The sequence below is a fragment of the Gopherus flavomarginatus genome, chromosome 3 (genome assembly GCF_025201925.1).
Source record: "Gopherus flavomarginatus isolate rGopFla2 chromosome 3, rGopFla2.mat.asm, whole genome shotgun sequence".
Lineage (NCBI taxonomy): Eukaryota > Metazoa > Chordata > Testudines > Testudinidae > Gopherus > Gopherus flavomarginatus.
In genome coordinates, this window is record NC_066619.1 from 234,706,719 (window position 1) to 234,721,309 (window position 14,591).

Below are 14,591 nucleotides of genomic sequence, written 5' to 3' on the forward strand. Positions count from 1 at the left end.
TACTTTTAATGTCTGAAGGAACCTCTATAGGAAGAGTCCCCCATCCTAAGCTTTAAGGAGCCAGATGCAGTCTTTTGCTTGTGCTTCTGAGACTGGGACTCCAATTCCCTGGACCTCAAAGAGGCAAGTCTTGAAGACAGGGGATCCTCTGTGACCTCTTTCAGCTGACATATCTGGTGGAGAATTTAAGGAAGGAGTCTTGGAAGGGCCTCCCTTAGATGACCGAGGGAGCCTTGAAGATAGTCCTACTCTTGAAGCCACAACAGAACACCGATCTCTTAACGTGGCCATCACTCAAACACTTGAGCCAGCAGGGGTGAGTGTCACTATCAACTAAAGGCTTCCTGCTACTTGCACAAGGTTTGATCCCTGCAGAGTTTGGCTTATGTGTCACTGGTAGTGGGAAGAGTACAGACACCCACCATGCTGGAAAGACCCCAAACAACGTCTAAATCACAAAAAACTTAAAATGATAACTAAAAGTCCAGCTAACTTTTAGCACCAACCACCTTGAACACTACTCTCACCGCTTACTTTCCTCTCTAATACTCTCTTGAATCCCCTGAAATCTAATGTATTTTCCTTCCACACCACTGAAATTGTTTTTAATCAAAGACACCAGTGACCTCCCTCATATGAAGGCTTGTCATCCGTTCTCACTCTGCCACTTCTAACAGCTGACCTCCCCATGCTTCATGATGCTGTTCTCTTCTCTCTCTCCAATCATTCCTTTAGTATTTCTAGTGATTCCTGGCTCTCCCTTCTTCCACTGTAGCTTCCCTCAGGATTCTGCCCTTGGTTGTTTTTTTTTTTTTCTCCTTTACATTTTATCCAACTAATCTCATCCACTCCCAGAGCTTCAACCATATCTCTATGCCGATGATTCAAATACAGGTTTCCTTTCCAGACTTTCACCACGTTCTTCACTCTCTCATTCAGCTTCTCATTGTTGACACTCCACCCCCAACTCAAGCTCAGTTTACCACAAAGTGAAATTTTCTGCCTGAATCTTTGTCCTTCACTATAAAAATTCACTAAACCTCCCGTCATCTTATTTTGCAAAGTACATACTCCCCTCCTCCTCCAAACCAATCCAGGTAGTTGCCAAATCCTATGGAGTATTCTACATCTCTAAAGGTATGTCTATACTATGAAATTAGGTCGATTTCATAGAAGTCAATTTTTTAGAAATCAATTTGATAGTCAATTATGCGTGTCCCCACTAAGTGCATTAAGTCGGTGGTGTGCGTCCACAGTACTGAGGCTAGTGTCAGCTTTTGGAGCATTGCACTGTGGTAACTATCCCACAGTTCCCGCAGTCTCCACCACCCACTGGAATTCTGGGTTGAGCTCCCAGTGTCTGATGGGGCAAAAACATTGTCGCGGGTGGTTCTGGGTACATGTTGTCAGGTCCATCCCCCCCGTGAAAGCAACGGCAAAAAACTGTTTCTCACCTTTCTTCCTGGGTTACCCGTGCAGATGACATACCATGGCAAGCATGCAGCCCACTCAGCTCACTGTCACCATATGCCTCCTGGGTGCTGCTGGCAGACGTGTACTGCAGTGCTACACAGCAGCATCCCCTTGCCTTGCCTTGCGGATGGCAGATGGTGTAATACGACTGCTAACCGTCGTCGTCCCGTGGGTGTTCCTGGCCGATCTCGGTTAGGTTGGTCGGGGGTGTCTGGAAGACTTGAGTGCTCCTGGCTGGCCTCGGTGAGGTCAGTCGGGGGCGCCTGGACAAAAATAGGAATGACTCCAGCCAGGGTCGGCTCCAGGTTTTTTGCCACCCCAAGCAAAAAAAAATGGGGGGGGGGAGGAGGAGGGAGAGTGCTGCCGCCAAAACAAACAAAAATGGAGTGCCACCCCTTGAAAAGTGCTGTCCCAAGCACATGCTTGAAACACTGGTGCCTAGAGCTGGCCCTGACTCAAGCTCATTCTCTTCTTTAAGTTTCGTCTAATGGAGATTCAGTCCTGCCTGGAATATCATGCCAGCTGGAGGCTTCTGTCTCTGGCTGCTCTCCCCATCTGCAGCACCATGTGTTTGCACTTACCCCAACCTACCCCTTGCTCCTATTGCTCATGAAGCCTGGACAGTAGTAAGGAGCAGTTCAACTATAGGCAAAGCAAATGCATAATGGTGGTAGAATGTGCCTTTGGACGTTTAAAAGCTCGCTGGTACAGTTTACTGACTCAGTTAGACCTCAGCGAAACCAATATTCCCATTATTATTACTGCTTGCCGTGTGCTCCACAATATCTGAGAGAGTAAGGGGGAGACGTTTATGGTGGGTGGGAGGCTGAGGCAAATCGCCTGGCCTCTGATTACGCGCAGCCGGACAGCAGGGTGGTTAGAAGAGCACAGCAGGCCACGCTGTGCATCAGAGAAGCTTTGAAAACCAGTTTCATGACTGGCCAGGTTACAGTGTGTGAAATTTCTGTTTATTTCTCCTTGATGAAAACCTGCTCCCTTGGTTCACTCTACTTCCCTGTAAGCCAACCGCCCTTCCCTCCCCTCCCTTCCCCGCTTTGATCTCCGCTTGCAGAGGCAATAAAGTCGTTGTTGTTTCAAATTCATGCATTCTTTATTAATTTGTCACACAAATGGGGAGATAACTGCCAAGGTAGCTCGGGAGGGGTGACGAAGGAGGGAAGCACAGGGGTGGGGTAGTTGTAGGGACACCCCCTAGAATAGCATGCAGCTCATCACAGAAGCGGCACATCTGGGGCTCTGACCCAGAGTGGCCATTTGCCCCTCTGGTTCTTTGGTAGGCTTGCCAGAGCTCCTTAAGTTTCACACAGCACTGCTGCGGGCACCCATTATAACCTCAGTCCTTCATTTCCTTGGAGATTTTTTCAAATATTCCAGCATTTTGTCTTTTGGAAGAGTTCGGATAGCACAGATTTGTCTCCTCATACAGCGATCAGATGCAGTACTTCCCATTCGGTCCATGCTGGAGCTCTTTTGCGATTCTGGGACTCCATGCTCACCTGTGCTGATGAGCTCTGCATGGTCACCTGTGCTGATAGCTCACCACACTGGCTAAACAGGAACATAAATTCAAAAGTTCACGTGGCTTTTCCTGTCTACTTGGCCAGTGCATGTGAGTTGAGAGTGCAGTCACAATGGAGCACTCTGGCATAGCTCCCAGAGGCCAATACTGTCAAATTGCGTCCACACTACCCCAAAATCGACCCATAGGGTCGATTTCAGCGCTAATCACCTTGTCGGGGAGGAATACAGAAATTGATTTTAAAAGCCCTTTAAGTCGGCAAAAATGGCTTCGTTGTTTGAACATGTGCAGGAGTAAATCAATCTAACGCTGCTAAATTCAACCTAAACTCGTAGTGTAGACCAGGGCTAAGAGTTTTTTCCTCTCCATCCCTACTACTAAAACCTTTGTTTATGCATTGCACTCAATTACTGCAACCGCCTTATTTGCCTCTCCCCTTTCCTCATCAATCCATTTAAAATACTGTCACTAACATCATTTTCTTTCTTAGCTGCTCTGACCATATTAACATGAGGCTCGCTTAGATTCCTTTCACTAACATTCCCTTGCCTTCCATATCAAGTTCAAGCTACTCCCCCGCTCCAAAGTCCTGAACTCTGTCCTTTCCTATAGCTCTTACTCCTCCCCCCGCACCATTTCATTTAGCCTAGCCCTCTCAATATTTATTCCATCTAGTTCCTTCCACTCATTTTCTTCTATACTACCCTTCTGTTCAGAATAGAATCCCTTTGTGATCTGAAACTCTTCTTCTTTCCTTCTTACATTAAATCTGCCAAAGCAGAATTCTTCAAGCCTTGTTTGCCCAGTAAAGCTTGATGTACCTTGAAGATTGTATTGGTATAACTTTCAATTAGAGACGATTTACCAGAAATTATACCAGTAAGCCCTCCCTCTCCCCTCCACCTCCCCGGCCAGTGTGGATACAGTTATACTGGTATAGCTTATTCCCATCCCTGTACAATAGGCTATACCAGAATAAGGCACTTTTGTGTCAGTATAACTGCCGCCACGGTATGGGAGCTGTACGGCTTTAACTGTTAACTATACTGGCATAATTAATGCTGTACCTTTATGTTCAGACAAGCTGTAAGTCACTGTATACACTGCTGATACTGGATAAATAGATTGTCCACAAAGAGGCTCTATTAAGAGCAGCATGACCATTAACCATCTGAACTCTTGATTGAAAACAGAAGTCTTATCCACTGGAGGCATGGAGACCTCACTTTATTAGATGCACCTGCTGTTCTATTTTAGACTATTATTCCAGACTTACCCTTTTCCAGTAATGTAGCCAGACAAGGATTCTCTGAGCTCAAGTAAGAGGTTGGAAGGGACAAGGTGCCACTGCTCTCCCTGTCATGCATTTGTTCATTATGAACAGTACTGGAGTTTTGAGTTTGAGGTTAGGTTTCCTCCAGAATACAGACAGCTACCAGTACTCACACACCATAACCTGGCCACATTCTGAACACTCACTTATTTGTCCTAGGTTTTTGATAGTTGCCAGATAGGTTTCCCTAATAATTTGATTTATGTACAAGGTCTCTCTGATCAATCTCTTTAAAGTCATGGAACTTGATAGGCAATATGGTGTATCATTGTAGTCACTTATATATGAGAGGGTTTTTTGCCTTAAATAAGCTACATACAGTGAATCCAGACATTATGAAGAAAGTAACCACAGCATCATGGAAATGTAGGACTGGAAGGGACTTCGATAGGTCATCTAGTTCCATCCTATGCACCAAGGAGCGACAAAGTATTATCTAGACCAAGGTCGGCAACCTTTCGGAAGTGGTGTGCTGAGTCTTCATTTATTCACTCTAATTTAAGGTTTCGCATGCCAGTAATACATTTTAACATTTTTAGAAGGTCTCTTTCTATAAGTCTATAATATATAACTAAACAATTGTATGTAAAGTAAATAAGGTTTTTAAAAATGTTTTAAGAAGCTTCATTTAAAATTAAATTAAAATGCAGAGCCCCCCTAGACCGGTGGCCAGGACCCGGGTGGCTACTGAAAATCAGCTTGTGTGCCACCTTTGGCACGCGTGCCATAGGTTGCCTAATCCTGATCTAGACTATCCCTGACAGGAGTTTGTAAAATAAATGCTTGTAATAAATAATTGCCCCCCAAGCTTATTTGGGAAGTAGCATGAAGATACTGTTGCTACAGAGGACCAAGGCTCAAGTTAGCGCGTAAATATAAGCAGTAGCCTACATTCTGAAACTGTAGAAAACAAGCCCACCCTTGGTTATTAGTTCAAATATATCTGAGGCATCGCTTCTCTGGAACAAGTTTAATCACTTTTAAAATAAGTCTGGTAAGTGGTAAGGCTTGGGAACTATACCTTAAAAAGCTGCTAAAGATCCAGTCAAGGAAGAACAGAGCTCTCAAAGCTGGCTCAACTTTATTCATTATTTTTCTCTGCATTTTTTTGGTCACTAACTCAAAACACTATTTGCAACTGCACTTCAATAGTAAAAGTAGATTTTTTTAAAAAATGTACCTTACTTTACTGTAGACTTACAACAAGCAGATTCTTTGGAAAGAATCACTTTCAAACAAAGTAAGACAAATGTATATACTTGACTTTTCACACAGCATCTAAAATAAAGTATCACTTACATTTAATACTCCTGGAGGAATTATGTGCCAAAAAATTAAAAATTCAGCACCAAAAAATTAAAAATTCTGCACACAGTATTTAAACTTTCTGCAAATTTCTGCCTATTTTATTTGTCAAAACAACACAATATAACCATGCCACTTTTGATAAAAAAGATTCAGGAAATGTTTTTTGACAAATAGAATCCTTTATAGGCATATTAATTCAGAACTTTGAGTAATATTTAATTTAAACTACAATACAGAAATGTCTTTCCTGCACCCCTCAGAAGTAGTGCAAAAGCCTGGGGGAGTCAGGGGAAATAGAGGAGCTGAAGGAGGGGGATTAATTGCTGGGAAAGAGCCTGGCAGTGAACCTGGAGGGTTATTGGGTATGGGTGGTAGAAGTATAGAACAAATTTTTTGGGGGGTGAAGGAGAGATTGTTAGGGAGTTGGGGAGCCTCCTCCATGCAGATCCTGACTGACTCCTAGCCTCTCTCAGTCAGGCACATCTGTCCCTGTCCCCATATGTCCCTGAATCTTCTCTCTCCCCAGTGTGTCTCTGCACCCCCCCTCAGCCACTCCTCCTGCCCCTGCACCCTCTCCCCCATCTCCATGTAGCCCTGCACCCCGACTGCCATTCAGCCCCGGTTCAATTCTGTCACCCCACTAACTCCTCTGCCCTCACCCCCATCTGTCCCCTCCACTAGCCTTCTGAAAACCAGTCTATATGACCCCCCTGCAGCATCATGTGCCCCTCTCTGTCCCCCCACCCTATATCCTGTGCCTCCTCACCTGATCCCATGGGCAGGCTACTGTGAGGAACACAGCCACTGCCCCCTCCCTTTCTGTGGCTGGCTATTCTGGACCAGAGCTGGCTCACCTCCCTTTTGATGCTGCAGCAGCCCCTGGTGGGAAAAAGGTGTAATTGCAGCGTCTCTCCAGCAGAATGTCTTTTCGGGGGGCGGGAGAGAGGGAGAATCTGCAGGACAAATGAATTCTGCACCTGTGTAGTGGCGCAGAATTCCCCCAGGAATAAATTTAAGCTTACTTGAACAACTCATTCTTCCAATGTTACCCTAAAATCATTTATGGACTTTCCCAGAGTAATGTGTGATTTAAGAAATGACCAGTTTCTAAAGATACTCACTGTGCAGTTCCTCTTGAACAGATGAGCTCGGAGAAATAGTCTCTGCATTAAAAAAAACTTTCGCATTACTCTAGCCCCTTACATCTTTTGAAGCATACAGTATATTCTAGCATAGCAGTATATCCTTTTAAAATCAATCTGCCTTTACATGAACAGTATTAAAAATAATAAGACTGCACACATGTGCACTTTACCAAATTATACTTGGACTTTCAACACAGAAATGCTCTGCACTGCTATTAACCCAATTTAATGAATCAGAAGAGAAAGAACTCTGAATTACATAGGCATAAATGCATCCTAAATCGGTGTTGTAAACAGAAATTAAACTCAGCGATGATGAATTTAAGGAGCAGGTCTAGACCAACACCTTGTGTGGCAAGTTCAGATGAGTGAATATTTGAAACATGAGCCACAGAAAAATCTGAAGTCAGTTTCTGAAACCAACACAAATACCATTTATTTGTGGGATATCATTTTACATTAACTCCAGCAAAACCTAAAAACCAATCAGCTGAACTCAGGTAAGGTGGCGTAACAGTTCTTTAGTCAGGTTGTGAGTCACAGGACTTTAGCACACCTCAAATAAGATGCAAATACCTAAGACATAAAAGCATTCACAGTTATAGATTAACTGCTGTTCCTATAACAGCAGCGTCAGTAGAAACTATTTTGTGATAACGTAAAACCAAACCACATTTTGGTCTCATTTACAGACAACCTACAGTTTAGTTAGTGGATGGAGTCTATACACATATACAACAATATGAAAGGAGAAAGTAAGGCTTATAAGAGGTATTTTAGCAGTTATAATTAAAATGAGGGGCACAAGCTAACTTTTAAAGCTGTCTGTATAAACTTCAAGAGTATTTAACAATTTGTTAGGCTTGTGACCAAGGGCCAACAGAAATCTGGAAAAATCCTAGCAAAACTGAGGTATACTTCTACCCCTCTAAAAACAAGGCTGCAGAACATTAAGTCAGTAGCCCCACACCAGGTCTCACTAACTGATTGCACTAGGCACATCTGTGATGAAATAATGAAACAATGAGTTTGTGATGTAACTGGGAAACTACAGTTCTATATAAAAAGTCAAAAACTTAATGATTAAAAGGTTAAAATACACTACATGATTCATTCCAAATTTGTATCGTAGTTTAAAAATAGGTTGTTTAGACTGAAAACTAGGGCTGCCACTTTCTTGAACAGACTTGCTTAAAGAAAGAAAGGGGAAGGTTGATCTAGACTAGGCAATAAAAGTAATACATAGGATTAAATGGAGCCAGTTCCTGTCTGTTAGTATTAGATTGTTTTAGTCTATTTGGCAATAGAAGGAATCATATGTGTAAATTTGATATTGTTACATTTTCCTGTAATTAATATTATCCTTAAAATCTATTAAATAAGGAACTCTAACAAATCCCATCATCTATCCATCTTAAGTATTTATAGGATGCCAAACACTGTAATATCTGGGCACTAATTTCCTCACTAACCAACTCACTGCCTCATTTCTCTTTAATACCAAACAAAGTTAACACACAGATCATTAAACCTCAACTACACAATTATATTACATCAGAAAAACATGTACAGAACTTGCAACACTTTGCCACAATGACCTATATCTTAGATTTTGCTTCAAGGCCAAGAAGCTGGAAAATTTTGTGCATCTTCTCCTGCAAAACAAGGAATAAGCTGAAGTACCAGTCATTTCATTACATTTAAAGAAAAGTGTACAGAACAAAAAGCAAAGCAAACTGCTTAGCGAGTTTCCACCATTTTTAGTTTTTTTTTTAAAAGGGTAGTGCTTTTGAGATTTATCACTGAAAGCCATGAAGTCCTCTGTTTATCCACAGACCAGATACAGCTCAAGCAACAGGAGTGCAAGTTTCCATACATTAACTAGTCAACATGGATAGGCTTAGTTCAGTCTTGGGTCCATTTCTTTTTTTGGCCTCTACACTGTAAATGCCAACAAAAGTGAAAATTATTTGCAGCTATATTAGTGATTTGATTTAAGAGGACCTCTATTAGAAACTCACTAAAGACTCATACAAGCAACTGGAAGCAGATGAAAAAGTATATATTTTCAGTCACTATTAACCTGTTTCACATTCAAACCAGTTTCTTGGGCCCTTCTCCCCATGAACAGTATGCAACGCAAATGAGAGCAGTATAACAATTTACCCAGCACAAGTAACCATAAAAAGTGCACGTGTGAAGGGAGGGGTTAATTAAATTTTAGATTCCGTTAAACACAGTGAAATCTACAAAAAACATCTGGGTGATCTGAACAGATTTCTGTTGACCCTGATTATGAGAGTAATACCTATAATGATTACAAGTTTCTTTGGCTTCTGCCTCCATTATTGGAAGCAAGATTATTCATGACATATAAAATTCATTATGCAACAAATCTTGTATTTTAACTGTGCCACTGTGCTAAAAACATGTCTGGAATTGTAACTAGGCTAACATGTAAGAACACTTATAGGGTTTTACCTAGTTTTCTAGCAACCACTATTTAGCCTAATTTTACAAGCTATATTGCTTCCAAGTTTACTTTTTAAAAGAACTAAACCAGTAGCTCCACAGATATTTTCCCTATGGCTATACTCACTGTAATATATACATTTACATTAGAAGTCTTATTAAAACACATGTGTTTTAATAAGAGACTTATTGTAAACATTAAATACCACACACCATTTAATTACTGACTTGTGCAAACTGGCACCAAACACGTAAATTATGTTATAACATAACAGCTTACAAACAGGCAACAATTATGTATGCTTTGTCACTATGAAATTTAAGATTTCTATTTGTTTTTAATCGCCTGACAAAACATGGTGGGGGAAGGCAGTATATGCATTTTACCATAACACGATTATAGATTTTGTATATGCGCATATATGTAACTTTTGACTTAGGTGGTTGAATTAGGGAAAAAACAAGTTTAAACATAAAATGACCACTAATAGCAAAGGAACTGTGACTCTGGTCCAGAGCAGTAAGATTAGTATGCTTTTGGTCATCCAGGCTTAATTCTGCACACACTGAAGTGAACACGAGTTTTATCTGTGACATTAGTAAGAGCAGAATAGTGCCTTCAGTACAGCTGAAAATTTCACATTCAACATTAGGTACTTTTTTCGATCACAATCTAGAAAGGTTTCAAAACTACTAATACCTTTAGAAATATTTCTGCAGCAAAGTAATGTTACTGCTTTATTCCAAAATATTCAGTGGCCGACTTTGTTAAAATATACCATTTTGGGACCATGTTCACAAACCCTTAGGGACCAAAGCATAAGTTTAATAGCACCAAAAACTGTGACAATCTATTTGAAAAAAATTAATACTGATATTATTTTATGAAACGGAAGTCAAAGATGACATGACAAAATACAGAACTTAAAACACATCCCAGTCACTCATATTCCTCAAATAAATGGCTAAAACTTTCCCATACAGATAATCAAATTAATGAAATTAAGAAGTGGCCCTTACTAACGGTATTGTATATTTAACTCCTTAATGCTGGTGTTTAATGTGTCCATTGCCTGCAATGGACATTTGGCCAGGAAAATCCAATCCTCAGCATGAAAGTACTTAAGCTTTCACTATTCAATATAATTTTTACTTACTTAGAAACACAAATTATAGCATGAGAAAGATTAACTAAAGTTACAAACAGAAATTAAACATAGGTTTAACTGTTGGCTGGGAATAATGAGCCTTAATTCCGCAGCTAAACACTAATTTTAGATAAAAAGTTTAAATTTCACTTTGTAGCAACATAGTTCAAACAGTCTTGATACACCAAAAATAAAAAGAACATGCCAAAGGCAATTTACAAAAGTCTAAAACCCATTTTTAAAAGGTACTTTAATTTGTTCACTTGTACCTATATTCAAACTACTGCAGTTTTGACATTAAAAAGCCAGTACTTTCTTCTCCAAATGGAAATCATCTGTGGCATGTACAACTATTATGATTTTAATAATAATAATAATAATAATAAAAAAGACATCAATACTTCTTACTAAACAAAAGTGATGTTTGACATATGCCTGTGAAGAAAATCATAATGCACCTGTCCTTGTCTCAAAAATTGGCATCTTAAACACTAAAATTAGAACTGCCAACAGTTCCTCCTCATGATAACTATGTTCAAAGAGTCTTAATTTTGTTTTCTGAAACGCTACATTTGAGACCAAATGAAAAACAAAAACTAGAAGTTACATGTTCATTGAAGGTGACTAGAAATATGCCACAAAATTATTTTTACAATACATTTCTCCAGAAATAATCCCTAGGTGAAGCTTTTTTATACACATATACAAAATTTAGACAGCAATATACACATAATCACAGTGAGGATGCTGGCAAGCTCACCAATCTGTAGTGTAAATACAAAATGCAAAGCAGCCTTCAAAGAGAACAATGCTACACAGCAAGCATAGCTGGCCAGTTAAATAGCAAACACCAAAAGTTCCCTGCAAAAGGGATACAGTGCAAGAAAAGCAGCATGCGCTTTGATACAAACAGCAGTTTATGGCTAATGGTTGACAACTGTGGTAACAGTGACTCTTGAGCGGCTGTGCATAGTAAACTCCTATGTCATCTGTTTCCCTTTATACCACTCCACAAATTCATCCAGCAACACTGGCCCTGTAAAAAGATATCAAATAATTATATTTTACATAAATCTTGGAAGAGGGGCTGCAGGAGTAGGGGCACACAGAGAAAACCGAAGGAATACTTACATGCTCCATCTTCATCATAATTACTGAGGTCAAGGTTAATTGTTCTGCTGAATTCTAGCACATTACACCATTGGTCCTTGTTGATAACTTTGTATTTTGATTGCTGTTTAAGGTAAGAAGTGTAAGTTACTAAAACAAAGTTGGAGTTTACAATGTGAAAGAAATCACAGGTTTTTAATATTTGCAGGTTTTTAATAGAACTCAAATGCAATAAAGGATAATTATTGAAGCTCTAAACAAATGGAAGGCGTAGTTTTAGGGCTTGGACGCTGCATTTTAAGTGTTATGAATTTACAAAATGACAATTTTGAAAATAAGCACTGAGTTGTATTTCAGTAATCTACTAGTACTAACTTCATTAAAGTATTAATATTTCAGAGAAAAACCAAGTAAAATATGAAGCTGTTTCAAATTGAAACTTTGTTGTATACCTCTAGGAACTGGTGGAATACTGGAAAAAGAGGCCATGTTTTTCCCAATAGAAGTCCTAACATGCACTTGGCAGTATTTATATCTAGGCTGCGCTGGTCCTTTTCCTGTTGGAAGCAAAGAAAGAAAGTTAAAATGTTATCTGAATATTTCTCATTTGCACCACTGTTCACTCTTGGCACATCACGAAAACTACTGCTAATTTGCAGGCAACCTGTATATTAGGCACTGCATTGTTTTAACACATACAACAAAGTAAGACTTCCCAATGAAAACTCTGTTTCTTTACCGCTATTGGCCATGCTATAGAAACACCAGTTACTTTTCATACTAACTGCAGTTCAAGGATCCCTACTGTAGATGAAGCAGCCACTCTTGGGGTACAATTTCAGAACTTTCTGGAAAGCAGCAGCCACTTAAGTGTGAAAATCTGGTCGACACATGATCTTCTGGGTAGAAATTCAGCCTGCTCTTCTTGCCTTAGCTTTGCTTCAGCCACCTCCTCTATAATGCTTAAGATGATATTGCAAAAACACTTCTTTCAGTGACAAACAAGTGTTTACAACACCGATTTAAGATGCATTTATGCCTATGTAATTCAGAGTTCTTCATCTTCTGATTCATTAAATGTGGTTAAATTTCAGAGTTTACGCTTAGTAGCAGTGCAGAGCATTTCTATGTTGAAAGTCCCAGTATATTTTGCTAAAGGGCACCTTCTGTTATTGCAGTTGCTTAGGTCACCTCTCTGATATTTTGATTATAATGTTGACAAATTGGGTAATTCTATCAATGGTCATTATTGCAAGTTTTAAACATTTCCTGCAAGACCTGGTCTTCGCCTGTAGCTTCCTCAGATTTTACATTTTTTATTGTCTTTCACTTTGTGCCACAAGATGTTCTCTCTAATTCTGAGTGTGCTTCTGGAAGACCAGGTCCCAGCTCAGGTCAAGGCCCCCATGTCTCAACTGAACACTGACAAATACATAGCTGGAATCAGTCTGGCTCCCCTGTTTGTTAGTATTATTAAAACACATATTAGAATTCTAAGAATGTATTTAGTGTTTAGATTTTACTGGATGCTTCTGAGTTCTACATGCATTAATCTCACTTATAACATCTGTGCCCATGTTGTAAGGCAATATTTGAATGGTTACACTGTGAGCTCCTGTGACACTGTAAATAACCAGACAGGACAGAGACATTAATTAGCATGAAGGGCTGATCTTCAAGAGAAGCTGTTATATCCTTCCCAAAAGGAAAGTTCCCTCAATATCATATGATCTATTGTGGGATATTGCAACCGGAATTTCCCTATGTACCATCAACAAGAGGACAAAAGACTTTTGTTGTCCTGCTTTCCTCTCTGTGAAGATGAGTAATGCAAATAGACTCCTCCCATCAGCTGTGTTTGCAGCTCCGAGGATATGAGAAGAAGAGAATAAAACTCCTAACAAGAAGTAACTGATTATCTACATGACGCTTGGACTCTGGAATGGATATGTGTTTCCAGGTATAGGCAAGAGATCCTCAGCTGCTGAGCCTGGATTAGTCCTAGAGGACATACAGAGTCTGCTTATTATAGAAGCTTCTATTATTTTTTTTAAACTTAAGACTGCAACTCATTTGTGTATATATGTTTACCTGCTTTAACTTGTAAATAACTCTTTTCTTCCCTTTTCCTATTGCATAATTTTTATATACTCATTGTAGGATCGGTTACAAGCTTTGTCTTTGGGGTGATATTTAAGGTGCAACTGACCTGGTGTAAGTGTCTGGTCCTTTGGGACAGGGACTAACCTGAATATTGCTGTGATTCTTGGTGTAACAGATCATCACAAAGGTATGCTCCCCTAGATGTCAAGCCAGATCAGAGTACCCAAAGGGACTGTCTGTGACTCCTTGTTGAGGCTGTTATAGTGTCTGAGGAGTTCACTTGATAACTGCTTGGTGAAATCTAATTATAGAATTCACAGCCAATTTGGGGTTTGTGCCCTGCATTCTAACAGTTTGCCTTGAAGTTGGTACTCATGTTCTTGAGTCATTGCAGGTAGCATTACACTGGATGCTTAATTTCTTAATCAAAGTCAATAGTTTCTTGTGTTGTTCATCTGTTTAGCACCTCTTGAAAGTGCCTGGCCAATTGCTCTCATTTCTTTTTCTTTTAAGGTCCTTTCTTGTATATTTTTAATAAGCCCTCTGGCTGGTGAAAATTTGCCAGTAAGAACCTTGCTGAGTTGATAACGTGTTTTAATATTTCCTCTTTCAGCAGCCACTTCAGCTTCTTTGGCGATGTTATCCATGTACCTCCTCTCGTTTCTTCTCGTGCTGCTTTTCACTACTTTGTCCTTTGTTTTATATAGATATTTTGCTGCTACTTTTTCTGGAAATGTTTTTGAGGAACGGATATACAGGAGAACCTCACAGTTATGCACACCAGAGTTACGAAACTGACTGATCAACCATACACCTCATTTGGAACAAAAGTACACAATCAGGCAGCAGCAGAGACACCCCTTCTCTTCACCCCCCAAAAAAAGACAAATACAGAACAGTACTGAGTTAAATGTAAACTACTAGAAAATTACATTAAACAAAAAGATTTGACAAGATAC

The 14,591-nt window shown here is 39.8% G+C and overlaps 1 protein-coding gene across 7 annotated transcripts in view; it reads right to left on the reverse strand.

Moving 5' to 3' along the window:
• Positions 1–7,209: 7,209 nt before the first annotated feature.
• The window catches only part of DCUN1D4 (defective in cullin neddylation 1 domain containing 4), a 73,486-nt gene continuing 66,104 nt past the window's right edge, over positions 7,210–14,591 (reverse strand). For all 7 annotated transcript variants that reach the window (XM_050947987.1, XM_050947984.1, XM_050947991.1 and 4 more), the window contains 3 exons: positions 11,982–12,086; positions 11,551–11,653; positions 7,210–11,455 (listed from right to left, as the gene is read on the reverse strand). In XM_050947987.1, coding sequence (XP_050803944.1) covers positions 11,400–11,455; positions 11,551–11,653; positions 11,982–12,086 — 264 coding nt within the window. In that variant the 3' untranslated portion in view covers positions 7,210–11,399. The remainder of the gene's footprint in view (positions 11,456–11,550; positions 11,654–11,981; positions 12,087–14,591) is intronic.